This window comes from Gopherus flavomarginatus, chromosome 12 (assembly GCF_025201925.1).
Source record: "Gopherus flavomarginatus isolate rGopFla2 chromosome 12, rGopFla2.mat.asm, whole genome shotgun sequence".
In the NCBI taxonomy this organism is placed as follows: domain Eukaryota; kingdom Metazoa; phylum Chordata; order Testudines; family Testudinidae; genus Gopherus; species Gopherus flavomarginatus.
Genome location: NC_066628.1, coordinates 36,610,862 through 36,632,469, shown reverse-complemented (window position 1 = coordinate 36,632,469; position 21,608 = coordinate 36,610,862). Strand labels below are relative to the sequence as shown.

At 48.0% G+C, this 21,608-nt stretch overlaps 1 protein-coding gene across 5 annotated transcripts in view; it reads right to left on the bottom strand.

Moving 5' to 3' along the window:
- Positions 1–4,556, bottom strand: part of RNF157 (ring finger protein 157) — a 91,715-nt gene extending 87,159 nt beyond the window's left edge. For all 5 annotated transcript variants that reach the window (XM_050919314.1, XM_050919315.1, XM_050919318.1 and 2 more), the window contains exon 1: positions 4,077–4,556. In XM_050919314.1, the coding sequence (XP_050775271.1) occupies positions 4,077–4,164 (88 nt within the window). In that variant the 5' untranslated portion in view covers positions 4,165–4,556. The remainder of the gene's footprint in view (positions 1–4,076) is intronic.
- Positions 4,557–21,608: the final 17,052 nt, after the last annotated feature.

Genomic DNA, 21,608 nt, shown 5'->3' with positions numbered 1-21,608 from the left:
GGGGCAAGCAATTCAGACCCTGGGCCTTTGCTGGAGCAGACAGGAATGTCTGGCTCAGCAAGACAGAGTGCTGGGACCTCGAGCTCGCAAGGAAGGCAGGGGTAGAAGTAGTCTTGGTACGTCGGGTGGCAGCTCCCAGGGAGTTTCTGTGAGCCAACCCGTCACAACCCTCATTGTTAAACACCTGCCTCTTGTTTCCAGTTGGGTAAACTGGGGTTCTGAATACACTTATCCCAGTACATACAGTCTTCAAATTGGCTTCCACATCACTACATCCTACGGTGGGGCTCTGCATGAGGAGATGCCAGCAGAGCTGCTGCACAGGAGATTTATGAAGGGATGCTTTGGAGGTGCTCCCCCTGTTTGTCTATGTGGCAGAAGTGAATGAGAGGAGACAGGCACAGTGTCCACAGTTACCCCTCTTTGGTGGCTCTAAATATCTCACGTAAGGGATGCAAGAGGAACTACAGCCACTCTTCCAGCCCACAGAGCGCGGGGAAGGAGCTACAGAACCGCAATCTGGCCCTGGTGCATCACCCCCTCCAAGCTTCCTGCATGCTTCACCAGCGTAGAGCGTGACTAGTGAGTTGAAGTAAATTTCACCCTTAAACCTGGGGTGCAAGCTGAGTTACTTGCATCTTCCAGCCAGTAGAAAGGAAACTAGATGCAACTGGGAGCAGAGAAAGGGCGTCACCTTTTTCCACACAATGAATAATAGTGCATTTCAATTCTTCGCATAACCGCCCCAATCTCCGCACCTCTGAAGCAGGGAACCAAGGACCATGCATACGTTCTGAGCCCCACCACTTCCTCTTCGCTACAGCTATCATGTTCTCCACCTCTGGAGAAGGTTACTTTTAATAATACACTCATCTCTAGATTTGCATTCCCAACTTTTGCATTTCAGAGAATGTTTACACTTCACACAAGTGACGCATGACACTTGTAGAAACCAGCACCACAAGCATCTCTCCCACCCATGCCCAGAACTGTTCTTCTAACTCAACCGCCCCACAAAAATTGAAAGAAAATCCCATTTAAGACCACAAGCAAAACCATTGTAATTTCTCTTGGTTACTAGTCCCCGGTCATCTTAGGTTCAGATGGCGGTATTTGCTCCCAAGACAAATTCTGGTAAACATCTGACTTGGTGAATTACTACTTCAGTTCCTGATCCAGCCTCGCAACTTTGAACCAGAGACACACTAATAAAAAATCACATGGGGGAACCCAGATAGTGCTAGAACCTGCCCCACTGCACCACGCTGCACTTTGCCTGGTAATGGAGTGCTCCAGTACCAGATTTGATACAGCGTCTGTAAGTGTCTCTATAAGCCCTGACTTCTCCACTGATAACCTGGACCCAACCAATCATCTAAAACACCTAGCAGCTGAACTGAGCTTTGCAGGTGCTCAGCCAAGCAACTGAACTGAAGATGAGAAAGTCCTTCTCATTCATGAAGAGGTCACTCTATTGAGGAGCAGGATAAAGACATCTACCCCCAGCACTGCGGCCTCCAGTCTATTCACTCCTTGATATTTTGAGGACATCAAATCATGGTAATACTAAACTAACCCATTGCCCTTCCTCAGCATCTTCCATCTGAGGACTGCAAAGCAGCTTACAGACATTGATGAACTATGCCTCTCAAATCCGGTGAAGTAAGTGGGGGAAGTATTATCACCCCCATTTCACAGGTAGGGAAACTGAGGCTCGGAAAGGTTAAATTACTTGCCTGGGATGACAGAGACAAGAATAGATTCCCTGGGGCGGGGCCTTGGGGGAAGGGGCGATATGGGGGATGGAGTCATGGTTTGGGCACCGGTGGCCCCGCCCCATGTTTAGGAAGCTTCCGCCATTCCTGATGGGGATCTGCGGCAAAGAGATTAAATGACTTTCCCAAGGTCACACAGGGAGTCTGTGGCAGCACTGGGAGTTAAATCCACATCTCTCAAGTACTCGTCCAATACCTTAACTACAAAGCTACCATTCCTCCTCTTCACATTTTTCCTTCTGAACTTTAGATACCTAATGTAAATGTCACTCATTTCCCAAAGATTTTCCATCAGGTCACGATGCAAAGCTTAGTTACATTTAAGGAAGGCAAAATAAAAGGATACAACAAAAATGACAGCATTTAAAGCGGCTCATGGGAAAGTGGAAAGCGAATCATCTCTAGCAGTTCCAGCACATGCCAAGCTCACAGTATCTATTGCAGTACTCAGGGATTCCACATAACTCACCTTGCTGTAAAAATGTGTGACTCCCATGTGTGCATCAAGAGGAGATTAAAACCAGCAGGCATCACCTGTTTAAAATGATGACCTCACCAAAATAGACCTTGTAGTGTGTCCAGTGGAAATGAAGTTGTTAAACGCACCAATAACCAGACAGATGTTTCGGCAGACCGATTCCAGCTATGCTGGCTATTACAAAGGCAAGCACGTATTTTCAGTACAGAACACAATTTATGTTAGCAGTAATTCTTTCTAAAAAGGTCCTTGCTAGTAATTAGCTAACAGTTTTTTATAGCACTGAAGCCCTTAGCTTTTACCTTAACCTATTAATAATATTCAGTGCCTCAAGGCTCATTTTGCAAACCAAGTATAAACACAGGGTGGATCAAGACATCTTTAAAATATGCACCCCATCATGTAATACTTTGCACATCCATAACACCTTCCATCCAAGGATCACAATACTCTTTATATTTACTACTGAATTAACCCTCTCCTAAGATAGATATTGGCATTCCCATTATACAGGGGGAAAAGGAGGTCAGTGATTCCTCAAGGTCACTTGCTCTTCCATGAGGAAGAGCCAAGATCAGAACTCAGAACTGCTGACTCTCAATGCTGTGTGGTTTCATCTAGACCAGGCATCCTGCCTGCATGATCATGTCAGAAGCACCGGTTCACCGGCTAGGAGAATTGCAAACCACACTCATGAAATCCTCAGGGGAAGGATCGGTCTCAGATTGGTCAATAGGGAACTCGAAGGGAGTTTAAACAATGGCTTTAAAAATAACATGCAGCCCTGGTAAGTATCTATAAGAGCACAAGCCCCTAGTGCCTTGAGTGATATTGTCACCCTGGGAATTATTCTCCAAAACACAAAAGAAAAATGAAGTGGAACATGATACAGCTAAGTTTTTAAAGCCAGACAACTGTTTGCACCTTGTAATGAGAATTTATCAATGCAATCTGCTATTTAAAAGAGAATCATTAAGCTGGCAGACTGGAACTGAACCTGTACTTACGGAAGTTCTTATCAGAACCCAAAGTTCTTTCCTCGCCGTTGCAATATTCGTAAGCCGTTCTTTTCCGTGCCACACAAATAATGCAGAACGCTGGCAAGAACAGCTGATGACACAGCTTTGTGTAATAGGCCAGAATTGTATAACCCTCACCCAGCATTTATGCATTTTATTTTTTAAAATGCAAGTAACACACAAGGCAAACATTCCAACCTGTGTGAACATACACAAGCCACCACATTTACGGTTATTTTGTATTCCATGCATGCACACACAAAGATGGGTATGTAGCAATTCATTGTGGGATGCTGTGGTCCCAATTCAGTTTTTACTAGGGACTTCAAAGGGAATTTTGCCACAGCAAGGACTGAGTAAAACTCACTTCAGTCTCTGGATTTAGTCCTATAGCCATATCCACATTAGATACAATTAATAAAACAAATAGAAAAGAAAGGTCATTTCTTTACCAGTGAGCACGGTGCTATGAATGTCACCAATATAATTCAGGCCCTGTGTAAAAATATTGCAGCCTGACAAAGTATCAGCATGCAAGCAAAGGAAAAGAGGATTTAGGGCAGTCCAGACCTTTGAGAACCTTTGCCTGGAAGCCTCATTCTTCCTGAAACAAACTCCACGAAAACTGATCAACTTCAGAAACTACTGCATCGCCCCCCACCCTGCAAAAGGACTGGACCAGCCCTTTTCCCTCACCACACAGGATGAAATGATTGCCACGCTAGTTGAGGTTGGAGTTAACTCCTGAGCACGCACAGGTCAGTCCCATTGCTTCCCATATATCCCCCGCTCTTTAAGCCTTACCGGATTTAGGAGGATATCTGTAGACTGAATTAGAAGGGATGTCCACCTCTTCCACCCCTGCGTTCTGCCTGCTGGTCAGCGCCCCCATGGCTGAGCCTTGCAGAGGGGATCCAGGGGCTGGGGTGTTCCTAACGGGATGAATGCAAGAGCAGGCAATGCAAGCGGGAGAGGGGCAGGAGGCGGAGGGCAGCTTCACACTGTCCTCAGTCAACGCACTGGCTTTGCCCACCGCTCCTTCAGTGGGGAGGCTGCCGCATTGACTCTCCTGCTGCTGCTGCTGAGCAGGGGACAGGAACAGCTGCCCTCACGCCCATCCCTTCCTCGCCGGAGCTGAATGCACGGGCTGGGCTGGGCAGGGGCTAGCGGGGGCCCCTCCTGGAGCACTGCGGCTCACCAGGGGCGGGGGGTGGTGCCTGCATCGCCAGGGCTGAGGATGATGCCGCCGCCGCTGTTGCTGGAGGGCCGGGAGGCAGCCCCTGCCCGCAGCAGCATCCTCTCCCCCTGCTCCGGCAGCCGCGCGGAGCCTTTGCACGGGGGGCTGGGCGCCGCCTTGACGTTCGGGCGGCTCGCCAGCCAATGGAGGCGGGGAGGAGGCAGCTGTCACCGGCCGGGCCGGGGGGCAGGAGCCGCCTGCAGGCAGCTGCACGAGCTCACCTGGCTGCCGCAGCAGCGCCCCAGCTGGTCGGGGTCTGGGCTCGGGGGGCAGAACCGGGGGGCCCGGCCCCGGGTCCAGCCCCGGCCCGGGGAGGGAGGAGCTGCGCAGAGGCAGGCCCTGCAGCCGCGAGCTGGACCCAGAAGCCACCTGCCGGAGGCACCTTGTGTGCATGGAGAAGCCGGTGTGGGGCCTCCCCCGCTCTCCTGAGCAGGATCTCCCCAGTCTGGGGCTGCGGCCGCTGCCCGCTCCCCTCCTTCTGCGCAAGGGGCTGGAAGGATTCGCTAGACAAGTCTATTAACCGGGTCTGACCTCCGACCCCCACCCCAAGGGATTCCATCAATGACACCAAAGGGGCCCCCGGATTGCTCCCAGCACCTTCCCTGTCCTGGCTGGGAGCTCGCTAGACGGGGCGATGGGCCCTTTCCACTGAGACTGGACTGGTCTTGGAACTCCCTTTAAATGGGCCAAATGTGTCTTTTTTCACACGCAAAACCAGAAGTTGGGCCCCAGCCCAGCCAGTTGTTCCCTGCGCATGGACTGCACTGGAGATCCACCCGCAGAGCTCAGTGCAGGGTCAGGGCCCCAGTACCCTGCTGATTATACTTTCAAGCCTAGGCCCGGAACCACAAAGGTACATCAGCACCTCCTAAGTCTGGGCTTTAGGGGCCTAAACCCCAGTTTTGGCCAGAGAACTCCCACCAAACCCCATAGGCGCCTAAACACCCAGCTCCTAAACAGTCAGGGCAAAAGTTCCACAGCACCTGCATTTCTGCCTGGGGGCCTGTGCACTGCCTCTCTCTAGGCACCCAGACACCTGTCTCTGCCTAACCCCCGGAGGAAGATAGGCAGGCAAATGCCTGAATCGCATGCAGGGTCCAGTCTGGTCGGTGTGCTCAGGAGTTGCCTATGGGCTCGGGGCCCCTTCAAAATCCAGCCAGAGGAGAAGCTGCTGCCTCCCACGGTATAACATTCAGTCCAGTGGTTAGAGCATTCATTCATGGCAGAGGGGGAGAAAGGATTTGAACAAGGGTCTCCCCACAAGCTGCCTGCCTCCAGGCGGCTAGTTCCCATTTGTGGATCGCTAGCAGGGATAGGCATCTCTGTTTAAATGCCTGTCTCCAAGAGAGGGGCAAGGCTTAGTACGTACCGCTCTCATTGGCATCGCCCATTGGGAACTTAGGTGGCTCCTTGCCTAGTGTGCTGGCTTCTGTGGATCCCATTCTAAGGCACCTTTCCCCCCATAAGGAGCCTAGACACCTAGCTCAGCTGTGGGGATCACGATGTGTTCCCGCCCCTAAAAGTTTGGCACCGTGCGTTTAGTGTTGCAATGCCGAAGTCCCTTCATAGATCCCACCCAGAGGCACTGTCTGTTCTGTAGAGACGTGATAAACCAGTGGCTCTTTTATTAATGTAGAGGTTTTACCTCATTTCCCCACCTCCCTCCTTGTTTTGCATTGTACTGTGAAATGATTGTCAGGCTCCACCCCAGAAGTGGCTGCATTTCATTGGTGCTCTCCATATAGCAGCTGTAAAGCACTTTCATAGAATCATAGAATATCAGGGTTGGAAGGGACCTCAGGAGGTCATCTAGTCCAACCCCCTGCTCAAAGCAGGACCAATCCCCAAACAGATTTTTGACACAAGTCCCTAAATGGCCCTCTCAAGGATTGAACTCACAACCCTGGGTTTAGCAGGCCAATGCTCAAACCAGGGAAAGACATTATATAAATGTGAGATTATTATTATTTATCCTCAGATACCCCCTTAATGCTTCCTGGAGTTCCCATACATACAAACACACTTTTCCCCAAACTACTTGAGTATCAGCTCCAGAACAAGATTCCATGGGTATATAATGCCATTTTTAAAATATCATCGTTCTGACCTAGTTTCATATATAAATGTCGGAGAACAGAAACTTCTTTTAAAATGCTAGAAATTAATCAATCCTGCAATGCAAATTAATGGAGGATCACATGAATGTACTTTAAGTTGATATCACAGTTACTACAAATACTAAATCAGAGAGGCATGTATGAAATCAGATGACTGACCACGTTGCCCTAAGATGTATATTCAGTGATGAATGAAACTACTAATGTTTTTTCTCTCCTCCATAGGTTCCACCCTTCTTTCATTTATAACTTCCTGTTTCCTCTTTCCTCAAGAAATTAGTGCAAACATCCAAAGCTCTAAACACACTAAATGCTGGATGTGTTTCACTTCAAACAATTGCTTTTGATTCTCTTGTAAAGAACACATGCAGGATTGCCAACCGCAAAATCGTGAGTCAGGCCCTCAAAAATAATGAGATTTTACAAAAACAATAACTTTGGGGTTCCTTTTATTTGCCTTCTGGTTTTTGAACCTTTGTAGTACACTCAGGACTCATTTTCTAGCTTTTTTTCTGAAGCTCTGGGGTTAGAAACTTACCTTTTCCTTCTTTTCTAACGGAAGTTGAGAATCTCACATGTTCACGTGACTCCAGGAGCTGGAGCTTTAAGAAAAAACACCCCCCCAAAATGAGACTACAAATCACATCCAAGTGCTGACAACCCTGATTCAATGCCTGACACTGCAGTTCATGCAGAGGCAAGACACGTGTGGGGATCAGACACTGTCACAAGAGTTTTTCTCCCATGCAGATTCCAGGACTGGCCCTTCGAGCACTCTGTATTATTTTAGTTCACTTTATTTTTCCCTGCAGCTTGCATGTTAGTTTTACAAGCAACAATTTCTCCATTCCATCCACCCTCTTTCCCCTATGTTGACACACTCTCTTGCATCTCTGTTGATTCTTAGGTCCTGATCCTGCAGAAGGTCTGGGGGAGCAGACCCCCTGCAGTTGCATGGAGTCCCAATGATGTCAACGGGGAAATCTGCCCACCCAGACCTTACAGCAGGAGTGAGGGCTTATATTTTACTTTCCAGCAACCCTATGACTCCTTTTTTTCATATCTGTTGAGTTCCAATATTATTATTTCATGGGGTAGCTACCCTCTCTCTTGATCCCCTTATAAAAACTGTAAGAGATGGAGGATACACTCAGTTACATGGTGTTCTGTATTTCTGGTGGCTGAACACTACAATTGGTCTTTGTATCTCATTTATTCTCTTGACATGCCAAGCAATTGCATTTATATAGAAAATGGTTGGCAAGTATTTCCGGCACAAATGCCCATATCTGCACACAAAAAAGCTCACCCTTAAATATTCATGCAAACAGAAGACTGTCCTGTGAAAGTTTGCAGAAAAGGAGACTGCACGGATGGATCAAATCACAAGTCAGATTTCACATGCATGTTCGAATTATTTTGCGGCCATTCATCCAGCTCTAGTCCTGATGCTAAGCACTCACCAAGCAGCTATAACCTGGCAGCCAAGGTTAGGTTTGAGCAAATTACATGTTAAAGGCAAATGTTAAACTTAAGACAGATTTTGCATCTGTTTTTTCCAGAATAAAACTTCATAGATTTTAGGGAATAAAAGCAAAACTAAGATTGACAGACAATGTAACATTGGCAATTCACATCATCATCAAAAGAAATGGAGGCGCACGAATTGATAACTTACGGTTTTCTTTTCCGTGTACCACACCTTTAAGGTTGCTAGTAGTCTGCTGCCTGCAAAGGCCCCTGACATTTTGTGAGGCTAAACTGACAGTGTGTTATGGAGCCAGAGACGCACAACAAACTGCACTGTCTCACCAAGACTTTGCAATTATTCCTCGGTCTTTGTAAACATCATTCAGTCTAGAAATACAGTCTGTGGCTGGGGATGGAAAATACAGCAGAAGTTATGTGCTCTATATATTCTGCAAACCACTAATGAACTCAATGGAACTTCAATACAATTTGTTCTGCATAGGCAGATCCCTGCCTTTCAAGCCCCACTGAAGTCAATGAGGTCCAGCTGTGCAGAGCAAGGTGCAGGGCTCAGAGAAGCTTATGGGATCAGGCCCATGCAGCTAGAGATGGTCTGATCCAAAATTCCGTATCCAGACCTACCTAAATTTTGGGGAGGAGGGTCAGAATTCAAACCTGGATGCAAATTTCCCAGCTGGGGTGAATTAAGCCCGCTGGATCTGCACAACGCTCAGCGTTAGCAGGGGCAAATGCCGGAGGTGGGTCTGAATTTCAATGTTCAGGATCCATCTCCATATTCACTTCTGTATAGAGAAAACCCCAGGGAAGTATAAATGTGGGCACAGGGGAGAAAGAGCCAGCAAATTTCATTAGAATGAATCCCATCAAACAGACTGCAGGATTTTACAGCAGACAATAATTCAGAGTTATGCCCGAAAAGAGCCATAAAACACCAGTTATTATGCCCAGTGTTGGTGTTTTACGGTGTCGTACTGCAGCATAGTATTTTATGGTGCAGTGCCGTAGTGGAGGAATGTTGTTCAAGAATATTGCTATGGGAGGATCTGAGTCTAGGTCTTTTTTTTTTTTCCTTCTTTTCCCCTTTCAAAGCGTTGCTTGCAGAATTTAAATACTGTATCTCGTCAGGCAAAACACTGACAGCCAAAACAAAGTCAAGGCAGATATAGCTGGGCCAATGTACAAGGCTCAACGTCTCCAGCTTGGGGAGGGCGGGAGGGAGGGGGAATGGAAGAGAGACAGGCAGTGTTTAGACTGACTCTGCATCTGTTGTGCAAGACCCGAGGGCTGAAGCACTAAGCCTATTCATCTAGTAGCTTAGGAAGCCAGAGTATTCATTAAAGGGAGCGATTGCCAAGAACTGTAATCCTGCTAGCATGTCTGTTCTCTCCACTGCATCCTCCTTGCCTGGAGTTCCTGCTTTAAAATCTGATCTGACCCTCACTCAGCCGCACTCACTGCAGAGAAGCAGCAGTAAGTGCAGAGTATTAGTTGCTGACATCACCCAGCTTAATAACGATACAGCTGCCGCTCCGGCCGGATGAAGTGGACACACGGGAGGGCAACACAGCACAGCAGCCGGCCTGCCAGGAGTCGCAGCTGAAGGCTGTAGGGAAACGCTGACCTGTATCATGCCATCAGTATGAAGTAGAACCCCTCACTGGAGTGAGTGGCATGACAGGACCCTCGGCTGCTCTTTTGAATGACTGTTTGGCTGGTATCATTCAGCTATTTCTAAGGATGGAGTTTCAAGAGGCAATGCAGAATGTGCTGCTAGGACCCACCCAGGCCTGCACTCCTCACCCACACAAAATTCCCCCATTGCAGCAATGACTAGCCAGCAGAGAATCAGGCCCTTAAATGTAAACAATACTAAAATTAAATGTAAGGGGATTCTGATGCTTGAGAGAAGTGCTGGGCAATGAAGCGATTCTTCCGTATGGATTCATACTTAGTTATTTTCATGCAAAGATCACAAAGCACGTTACTCAGGAAGGGAGATATCATTACCATCATTTTACTGATGGGGATACCAAGGCACAGAGAGACAGTGACTTGCCAAAGCTGGGGAGAAGTTCAGCTCTCCCAAGTCTAGTAGACTCTGCTGAGGTCAACAGGCCTACTCCAGGGAGTAAGATTATCAGAATTTGTCGTTACATGTAATGCAATGTCAGCTCCTTCTCTAACCCTTCAGTGGTGATTGGCATATGCTACCTTCGCAGACAGTTTATCCCAGAGCACCCTTCCCTTCATTGTTTCTGACCCAAGCTCTCTCCTGTAGGAGATAAAGCTTTCCAGGTGGCCTTTTGGCTAAGATCACGATCTGACATGTCCTGTGTCACGAGCCTGTTTGCTGCTCTCACAAGGGGGATGGGCTTAGCTATCTAGTTGAATAGCTCTTTTCCATCTCTATCTTCTATGAGTCTGTCCCATGACCTTCCTTTTTATCTTGCGCTGATTGAAATTGCCATTGGGTTTCTATGACTCTGTCCTTTCCTGGGCCTCCTCCTACCGCCCTGACTGCTCTTTCAGCAAGTCGTCTTGCTCCTCTGCCCATCCCCTTCTGTGTTGATGTTTCCCCACAGATCTGTCCTTGGACCGCTCCTTCCCCACCTCTCTCCTCATGATCTCTGATGGTCTCTCTCATCACCTCCATGTCCATGCCTCTTGGATCTCTCTCCCCACCCCAGCTCTTCCTGTCTCTTCAATGTACCTACTTGTGAATGTCACACCACAGCCTTAAATGGGCCCTGGATTAAGTAGATTGTCTCATTTTTCCTGTTTACACTCTCCCCTTTCACCAGGGACAACTCCAGTCCCTTCCCCATCACTCAGATGAAGGGTTATCTTTGACTCCTCCCTTTCTTTCTCCTGATCCAGGATCTTGCCACATTCTGCCTGATAACACTTCTAAAACCTGCCCCATCCTCTCCAGTCTCTCTGCAAGAACCATGGCTCTCCTTAACCTGCACCAATAGAACCGCCCTCTTTCTAATCCCCCCTCCCTGCAAGCTTCTCACCTCTCCCCCTTCCATCGACTGAATATGGAGCAGCTCACTTGATCTTCTTCCTGGACTACTTAAGTCCCTTCACCTGCTCCTTCTCTCTTCTCACAGAATCCCGCTCCTTTCTAAGGCTTTGCTCATAACTACATCTCGCCTCCCATTTTGGGGAAGAGAAGCCGAGGTTCTCACTCCAGATTCAGGCATTGCACGGGGCCACATATCACACAGCTACTGCCCAGGCCTAAGGATTGACGGCACAGAGGGGAGGGGAGGTTTGAAGTACAGTAAGAGGCCACTGTAGTCTCCTCTAGGCTTTTCACCAAGCAGCCAACAGTCAGATAAACATAGAGGCCTTGTGCTAAACAGCAAGTAGCCCCCTTCCTTGCTTATTGTAGCCACCTGCATGGACCATGGGGCACCAATTGCAGGAGGCACAGGAACTCTGTCTGCCTTCACATGGCCAGAACATTCGCTGTAGCTAACTAGTTCTCTTAATAAAGAGCCAGTTTAGTCTGATAAGCATGGAGCCCTTTCATGTTATTACCAAGCCCGTGGTACATGAAACACCCACTATGCATACAAAGAGTTTATAGACTGGGATTAGTCCTCCCCACTGACTGGAGTTCCAGTCTTCTCTCTGCCTGAAACTGCCCATAGTTACACTTCCCTCTACCTTTCAATTACCAGCCCTTCCACTGCTTATTGATTACAGCTGGAAGGTCTTTCGTCCACCACCGTGGCAGGTGTTGCATGACTGTCTTAATAAATGCCCTGGATTCAGGACAATTGGTTAATCAATCCCTTCCTGCTTATGCCAAGGTTAGAGTCTATGCACTCCATCAAAATTGCCCATGGAAACTTTACTCACTTTTGACCTCGGTAATATTGCTTATGCCACTGAAGATTTGAGATTTTAAGGGATCAATAAAAGGGTCAATAATCTGACTGAGAAGCTCAGATTCTTTTGGACAGTGGAGCTACAAGACACTTACTGGCTGATGATTTTGCTGGCCTCACTCTCCTAACAATGAAGATGGTGAATGCGAGTAAGCAAGCAGAATTGATTAACAAGCCTATTGTGGCAGGCAAAAGGAGCCCCCATACAGACTAAGCCGTGTAGTGGAGCTGGGGAATCTTTTTCTAGTGAACCCTAGGATGTATGGAGTCTGACGTTGAATCCAGTGAAACCACTGGGACTTCTATCACTGCTTTAACGGGAGACTGGTCCCATGCTGGAGCACTTGGTCAGTTCTGGTTAACACAGTGTCAAGAAAACCCAGGCTAGGTGTATAATGCTGTCCAGGTGCACACTCGAGACTAGTTATACCAACAACTTGTGCCCTCATCCAACAAGCCAGACAGCCTTTTGCCTGTGCAAGGAAAAAAACCCTCTGAACAGCTCCTCGGTCCTATTGCAGGGTCTGCTGCATGTCACAGGGAACTCAATGAGGGCTCAAAACAAAGGTGAAATTGGGCCGGTACGAGCTGATACGGTGTACTGGTAAGAAGTTGGTACCGGCCTGTACGCAGCTGTTGCTGCCCCTTTTACCGGCCCCAGCGTCAGTCCTGCCAGTAGGGACCCACCTTAAAGTGCTGCCACTTTAACATCGTTCCCCCTTTTGCCCCCCCCCCAGGCCGCCGACCGAGGGGGGAGCAAAAGGGGTAGCTGCCCCGGAGCGGGCAATTTAAAAGGGCCCGGGGCTCCTGGCCACTGCCGCCGCTACCACATCAGCGGCTGGAGCCCTAAGCCCTTTTAAATTGCCGCTGAGCCCTTTAAATCCTGGCCCCAGCCCGGCCACCGGAGCCGCAGCTGGGATTCAAAGGGCTCTGGGCTGCCCGCAGCCATGGGCAACCCAAAGGCCTTTATATCCCCTCCACAGAAGCCGGTGCGGTCTGGCATGGTATACTGGCTCTTGCCAGTATTCCATACCGGACCGGACCGGCTTACTTTCACCTCTGGAATGGTGTATTTCAAGAGGCCCTCAGATATTTTTGGTCTACCTAGATGACCTGTTGATTTGCAAGTAAAACACAGGTAGATCATAAACAACATTTTAAAAAACAGCATTTAAAGTCAGTTTACAGGTAAGAAATAGGCAGCTCATAAACAACAGTTAAAGGCAGCCTTGTATATATCCTTCTACAAATCGGGTGGTACAGCAAATTGGATTTTCAGCAAGTAGGAAATCCAGTACCATTCCTAAGGTTTATTGTGTCCAGTAGAGGTGTATCTATCTAGGAGCCAATGGAAAGTCACATCCGCCTTGAACTGGCCACACTTGTGTTGTAGGTGTGAGAACTTTCCTTGCACTTGCAAGTTACTACAGGAAATGTGTTGCAAGATTTTGCCTAAATTGCCTTTGTCTTACTCAAACTGTTTAAAAGCAGTGATGCCCCTGAACCAGAACCCCAGATGCAAACTGTTATGTTCATGGTATACACAGAGAGAAGGTAGATGAAAACAAAATACTCTTGCTGGAAGGTTGTAATGTAACACTGCATTATTTCTTAGAATTCAGAACAATAACACATGAGAACCAAAACCACAGAGACAGACAAAGCAGGCTGCTCCCTAAAACGGGGAGGCACAACTCAACCCACCTTCCTCTAGGCTGGCTGTCTGCAGTGCAGACTGACCACTGCACCTTCTAGGTCACAATGCTTCCCTACAGAGCCATCTAGCCTGCAAGCAGGATCAGGAACTCTTCCCTCCTCCCTCCCCCCCCACTCTTAAAGTGATAGCTTGCATTTCCTACGCAGTCCTCAGTACACCACACAAACCTTCTCAAACTTTGAGAAAATTCAGATCCAGACTGCATGGATTATTCCACTCTCCATAAAGTATCTGAGCTGGAACCTCCAAGGTCTGAACACCACTGAACTTGAGGAAAGTTCTGGTCCAGATATGTAACTTCATGACCTGGGTCCATCTCTAGTGAAAGATAAATGCATATTTTTGATGGTGAGTAAAAAGGAAGTATTTGCTGTAGCCCAAAATAAGCTTTTCTTTGTGATTCCCCACATTTGCCTTATATAGTTATGACAGACGATTTTCCTAAGGCAGAAAGAGCTGGTTTGAGTTGAGTCCAACCATTGGTTTCAGAGTTTGGACAGTTTACACTGGCTGAACAAATTTATGCTACTTCTGAAAAGGAATGATCGACGATTGTACAGTTATTTGTAATGCATGTAAGGAAGCCAAAATGTCTTTAAGAGAGGTATTCTGTAGTTTGAATGGATCACACCTCCTTCCATTATTTAGAAACTCAAATAAATCTGTCCCAGAGACAGGCCAGCTGGATGGAACTGCTACAGATATGTATGACTTTGAGAGACAGTTTTATCCCAGGGAGGCTGACCCAGCAGCCAAAACCTTAGCTAGCAGCTAGAAGTTAATATACTTATTGATGTACAACCTGACCAGAAATGCTTCCTGTTGCCTTGAAATACTTATTTTAAACATCTTTGTTTTAATAACATTTTTGGACAATATACAAGCTCGTGTTAACAATATAAAGACAAGAGAACTAGTTCTTCTCCCACTTACACCAGTTTGGCACCAGTATAAGGTCACTGACTGCAGGAGAATTACTTCTGATTTACACTTGTGTGAGTGAGTGGAGAATCTGGCCAATGATAATTACTAGGAAAAAAGGATAGATTATTCTCTATATATCCCAATGTGGCAGAGCCATATGCCTCAGACCTTCTAGATTCCCACAATGCTTTTTGTTTATTTGGGGGAATTGATATAACCAGTAAAAACTTCTTGTCTTTGTTTTACTGGCCCAATATGTGGCAGGATGGTAGGTGGAAGGAAGGTGGCAAAATGTGTCTGTGACATACTGAGCTGTAGGCAGTGCGATCTAGTGATCAGAGCAGGAGCAGAGTGCAGAAGCTGAGGCATGGTTGGGCAGCAAGCCAATGGTCGGAGTCAAGAGTTCAGAGGTAGACAAGGCCACGGGCTGGAGCAGGCATGGGTTGGAGCAGGCTGGACAGGAAGCAAGTCTGACACAGCTATGGGCATGGAACACATTGAGCAGTCACTGCGCTGCTCTTGCCTCAGGGCTTAACTTAGGGCCGGTGCAACCATTTAGGTGACCACTGGGATTTGGGGGCGTCATTTGCTTCGGCAGTGACCATGGCAGCCGGATCTTCGGCCACCCCAGTCGCTGTCAGCATTTAGGCAGAGGGAGCTGGGGCAGGGGAGCACGGGGAGGGCCGCCTGAAGCAAGTAAGGGGGAGGCGGTGGCAGCATGCAGGGGAACTACCCGCCCAAGCTCACCCCTGCCCCGCCTCCTCCCTGAGCACGCCATAGCTGCTTCACTTCTCCTGCCACCCAGGCTTGCAGCGCCTAAGCTGCCGCAAGGGGGCATCTCAGGGCAGAGTGGGGGAGCTGCCACGGGGGGGGCACCTCAGGGCGAGGGCATGGGGTGCAAGGTGGAAGTTTCGCCTAGGACGCGAAACATCCTTGCACCGGCCCTGGCTTAACTGATGAGCTGTTGGATCTTCTGACCAATAAGGGAGTCACTTAAGCTATGTCTACACTTAAGCTGCTACAGGGGCACAGCTGCAGCTGCTTCAGTGTAGACACTCACTACAGCAACTGTAGTTCCCCCATCACTGTAATTAATCCACCTCTCAGAGAGGCAGTAGCTAAGTTGCTGGCAGAATTCTTCCCTGGACCGAGCACTCTCTTTGCTGGGGGTCAGGTCAGCATGACATGATGCTCTGGGGTGTGGATTTTTCACACTCCTGTGCACAGCCATAACAAGGAATTTTTTGCACCAGAGGCAAGGGCCAGCTCCAGGCTCTTCGGCGGTGGGTCCCTGAGTCCCTGTCGGAGAGGAGGACCCACCGCCGAATTGCCGCTGAAGAATGAATGAAGCAGTGGCGGCAATTCGGCGGCAGGTCCTTCCCTCCAATAGGGATGTAGAAACCCGCCGCCGAATTGCCACCGAAGCAGCAGCGTCGGTAGACCTGCCACCGAAAGCGCCGCCGATCGCGGTAGAGCTGCGCCCCTCTGTTTTGTGCACCCGAGGCAAGTGTCTCACTCGCCTTGCCCTTGTTACAGCGCTGCCCCTGTGCAATGTAGCTGGAGCGACCTAACTTTTTAGTGTAGACCTGGCCATACTGAGGGTTTGTTGCACCCCGCTGAGCTCAGGGGATTGCCAGGCAACAGAGCCCAGAGCAGCTGGGTTCCTGAGAGTGCCAGTGTAATAAACATACTTCTCAACTGCCTGTTGGGCTATTGCGAGTGATTCTTTTACCTCCATGGGAACAGATGACGATGAAGTTTGTTACAGACTTGTCCAGGACAAAACTTGCTATGACCCCACTTGGTTGTGGGCTACCATACCAAGGCCCTAATCCCGCAAGCAGCTCCACATAGGCATGCAGACTTCTGTGGGATTTTTGCCTAGGAGCAGGGGACTATCCACGACGATCACCTTGCAGCATGGGGGAGCCTAGAGATCAGGGGTCAGATTCTAATCTCAGTCACATTGGGGGAAATCTAGACCCCTCTGACTGCAGTGTTGTTATTCTGCATTCCCACTGGTGTGACTGAGGTCAGAATCTGATAATTCTCAGCACCCTCCCTTGCCTTGCTTCCTAACTGCAATCGGTAAAGCAGGCTGCAATCCACAATTTGCCAAAAGATTTTGGAATACGAAGTGTGGTTTTGGTGGAGGAATAAAATCTAGTTTTGTCTACAGCTTGTTACCCTCGGGGGAGGGACTGATTGATCACAGAGGGGAATGCTGGTCCTCTTGCTGAAGCACCAGAGAGTAACTCAGAAGGTCTGGGTTCAATTCCTGGCTCTGCTACAAACTTCCTGTGTGACTTTGGGAAAATCACGTAATTGCTCTGTGCTTCAGACCCCATCTCTAAAATGGGGCTTGTACTTCCTTTCTCCCACACTTAGTATATCTTCCATATTTAGGGTGTGAGCTCTTCAGGACAGGGACTATATCTTCTTATGTGTACATACAGCACCTGGCACAATAAAGCTCTGATCTCTAGGTGCTACTGTAATACAAATAGCAACCTGCTAACCAAACCATGTCACTTGGCTTTGTTATTCAAAGGAAGCCTGGCTGGATGAGTGGCTGCTGAATATGTGTACAATCTCATTCAACAGGCAACTAGTTATGCCCCATTTTATTCAGCGACCTGGACACTGAAGCAACCATTTTTTGCCAGTTACCTCCCCCCCCCCCCCGGCCCGTCTTTTTTTGGTGAGTTTGAACACATTAGACAAGTCTCAGATTTGTTCATTATTTGGAATTATTCCGCACGTCTTCAACAAATAATTCTTCACTAACTATTCAGTGTGAACCCTCATAAACTGTGCTGTGTTATGTCAGCCACATGGTCTGGTTTCTTTTCCTGGATTGGACGACTAATGTAACCAATCCATTGCATTACAATCACCTCTCTTCAAAGGGCCAGCTCAAAGTCCTGTGCCTCACCCATGCCTCTTATCTCAATGGGCCATGAGTGGTGTATAGGCTTGGTGCTGGTCTTTATTGATTTGGAATGTGAGCTTTTTCTCTTCACGTTCAACATGAATGGGAGTTGTGTGCTGGACAGGAGGGTACAGCCTCAGGGACTGAAAGCATGAGGCATGTTTCTGATCTGAATAGGAGGAGGCATTATGTTTTGGAGGGGAGGCGCGGGAGGGGATGAATCACTGTACAAAGAGAATAATCATGCCTATTTGTTCACAAGAATCTGACCTTTACAATATAGAAGAAATGGCCACATTTCAAACCACAGCAAATGTTAGCAAAGCGGGAAACTCCAGATCGTATAGAAACAATTTTTTGAGTGTCAGTGGAGTCCCTTTGGTTTGGGTTTTCATGCTTCGAGGGTTACCGAATTACAGAAAGCAAAAGTAGGGCAAGGCCAATTCTGGATAATTTGGATCAAAATGTTGCTCCAAAGAATACCATCTCCCACAGCCTGAACAAGAGCTGATATTCCAATGGAATTTACCCACTAGATGACATCATGGTAAAATCCATACATAGCTGTCTGTGTATTTATATTGCCCTCCTCATGATTATGACAATTCCCATCAACCATAGTATCTCAGTCTCTGCAGGCTCTTTTCATCTTAGATCAACTGTTTTCACTGTGTCTGTTTGCAAAGTCCAGGCAGTTCTTTGGACAACACTTGTTTCTCTGTTTAGTTATATCCTTTAAAGAAGTTTAAAACAATAGCAGCAGGCAGGCTACTCCATGATGAGCAACCCTACAAGAACCAATCAATGTGTGTGAAGTGGAGGCAAGAATGACTGGATCAGGAAAGGGATTTCTGTTTCAAATATCTCACTCATTAGTACACTGAGTCAAATGTATTACAACATTGTGGGGGAGGGGGAGGAAGCAAAACATATAAGCCCGGCTAGTGTCCTTTAAACTTCCCTGTCCCCTCTGCCTATTTCCCTTGCCTGTCCTTGCTGACAGGGAAGATATTTGTAAATTTCAGCTTTCTGCTCAATGGCTTTGCCATTCCTGAGATGTGGTTCCATGACAGGGAACTATAATATCACAAACTGGATTGTGACGTCTCTGAAAGTATTGGGCCTGGAAGCAGGCAGATTTGACACTTGTATTAATAACAACAAGCTGGTATGTGGCCCTTTTCACAAACACAAGGGGCCAGATCCTCAAAGGCATTTAAGTGCTCAACAACCATTGAACTCAATGGCACTTAGGCGCCTAAGAACCTTTGAGAATCTGGGCCAAAGATCTTGGCAAAATCATGCAGCGGGAGGATGAAATTCAGGGAAAGGAATTTTGTAGGTAAACAGCAACTTATTAAAATGTTAGTGTTTTAAATGTCAACTCCAGCTAGAGTTACCTGTCACTAATGGTGTATTTGACATTCAAACCTCCTTTTACTTAACGTTCCTATGTTAGCTCCACAGGTGTGCTTGATGCTTCACAGAGAAGCTGGGAGGAATGGTCCCTGCCCCTGCAGAGTAGCTGGCAGGTTCAGGGCCCATGTGCTGCTGCCACTGAAGTCAGTAGGACTCCCGCTGGTGCTGGATCAGACCATAAGGCCCACACACTTACTACCAAGTGTAGTGCTTACTACTGTGACTGATTTAATTGCTTACAGCAGTAACACAGAGACTCTGGGCCAGATTCTCAGCAGGTGTAATTGATTTCTGCCACCTGAAAAGCTGGACCTGCATCTGCAAAGTTAGGTTTTAAGATCAAATGACAAACCTGGGGACCTTGCATGGGAAAGGGTGAGAGTACATAAAATAAGTTTGGGTGGGTGCTAAGGTGTCACCTGGTGCATTGTGGTGGCTCCGTTTTTTAGCTGTTCCCTCTAGGGGGTATGTGTTTGAAGGAATGTAATGAAAGGTGGGGTTAAAAGTAGGATCTGAAGGGGAGGGCAGTAACATGGCAGGGAGGATGTTGCCAGTGTACAGTGAAAGTACAGAAGTGCTTGCCTGAAAAGGAAACAGAGGGGCCCTTGCGGGAAATTGAATTTGTGGAGTGCAGGGGCCTATAAGTATGAGAAGAGGGAAGTTGGTGATGTATCTGTTTCTTCTTCAAGAGTCAATCACCTCACTAACACCTAATGCTGCATAGGAGGAAGCAAAGCCTCTCACCGACCACAGAATCTGGGTACTTGGGCTACGTGCTGGGGATCTCTGCTGGAGTAGGAGGAATTCTCACCCCTGGGATCATGGAGCTGGCCACAGATGCAGTAGCCGATATGGGAAGCATGATGGATCTGCACAGTTGTGGAACTACTAGGTCTGCCCTGAGACCTCCCTTGTCTTACCCTTTCCCCAAATCTCACCTTTAAGGCAGTTTGCAATGACCCACACACACTCCTGGCAACCTGGATCCCACTCCTGCCGCAGCATAAATGTCTGGATGGATCATTCCCGCAGGCTGCTCCATGCAACTGGAAGCAGTGTTTGTCCCTGTGAGCGGCTCTCATACACTGTTTAAAGTGCCTGACACTGTCCGCTCTTGGAAAAACACCAATTAGAGCTCTAAATTCAGATTTTGGCAAGTAAAACACCTCTGCGGGTCACCTTTACCTGACTGTGGCAAGCAGGGCCGGCTTTAGCAAGTGCGGGGCCCAATTCGAACAGTTTCGATGGAGTCCCAGCAGGGACGACTAAAAAAAAAAAAAAAAACACGTTAAAAAACACATGGGGCTTGTACTCACTGGGCAGCTCTCCTAGTCTTCGGTGGTGGGTCCTTCACTCGCTCTGGGTCTTCAGCAGCCGAAGTGCGGCCAAAGACCCGGAGCGCCACCGAGTGAGTAAAAATTAAAAAGGAGCCTCTAGCCAGGGAAGGGATTCTCGGCCACTTGTCCCCCTGACCCTCAGTGGCCCTGCCACTGGGCGCGAGGTCCGATTTGGGGAAATTGGTGGAATTGACCTAAAGCCGGTCCTGGTGGCAAACAGGACCAACCCTAGGCATTTTGCTACCCAGGGCAGAAATGTTTCTGGTGCTTCCTGAGCAGCTGAGGGGGAAAAAAAAAAGATGTGTGTGTGTCTGTGTGCGTGTGTGAGAGAGAGAGAGAGAGTGCAGAACACCCAAGTGCACCCTCAAATGTTGCTGTGCAGGGTGACTGCCCTGATCACCTGCCCCTAAGGATGGTCCTGGTGGGAAACTCATTCAAGAAAAAATGAATTGCTCCTCACCCAAATTCAGCAAGAGAGCCAACAGAGGCTAGCGGACTGAGCAAGGGGCTGGAAGTCAGGAATTCCTAAGCCCTAATATTAGCGCTCCCAACACATTGTGTGTGGTCTCACATTACTTGACCTCTCTATACCTCACTCAGTTCCACATCTGTAAAACAAGTATGATAGCTCTGTCCGCATATCTATTCAGGTGACACCATCATAGGACCTAATCACATCAGCCATGCCATCAGGGGCTCGTTCACCTGCACACCTACCAATGTGATATGTGCCAGCAATGCCCCTCTGCCATGTACATTGGCCAAACCGGACAGTCTCTACACAAGTATGACACTTACCTGTCCCACATGGACGGTGTGCAGCTTCATTCATTTACGCCTCTTGAAGACCCTCTTAGTATTTGGTTTGTCATGAATTCTATGGCACTCAGCACTGCGCTCTTCAAAAACTTGAAGTCTGTGAGGAAGTATCATTAACTGCATTTTGCAGACAGGTAAACTGAAGCACAGAGCAGCAATGTCACTTGCTCAAGGTCATGCAATAGCCTGTAGCAGAGCCAGGAACAGATGCCACAGAGACCTGATTGTCTCTGCAGTTATGGGCTGAAGTCAGTGGGAATTCCACATATGCAACTGGTGGGGTAATAGGGCCCTGTACCCCAGATTTAACTTTGTATTAGACGTGAGATTCTCACACACATCCATCCAAGGGGCTGATTCTGAATCCTTCCCAAGTCCCCAAAGGACACTATGGGTTGAGGTGCTACAGAAGTGCAGAATTGTGACATTGCAGCTTTTTACCAC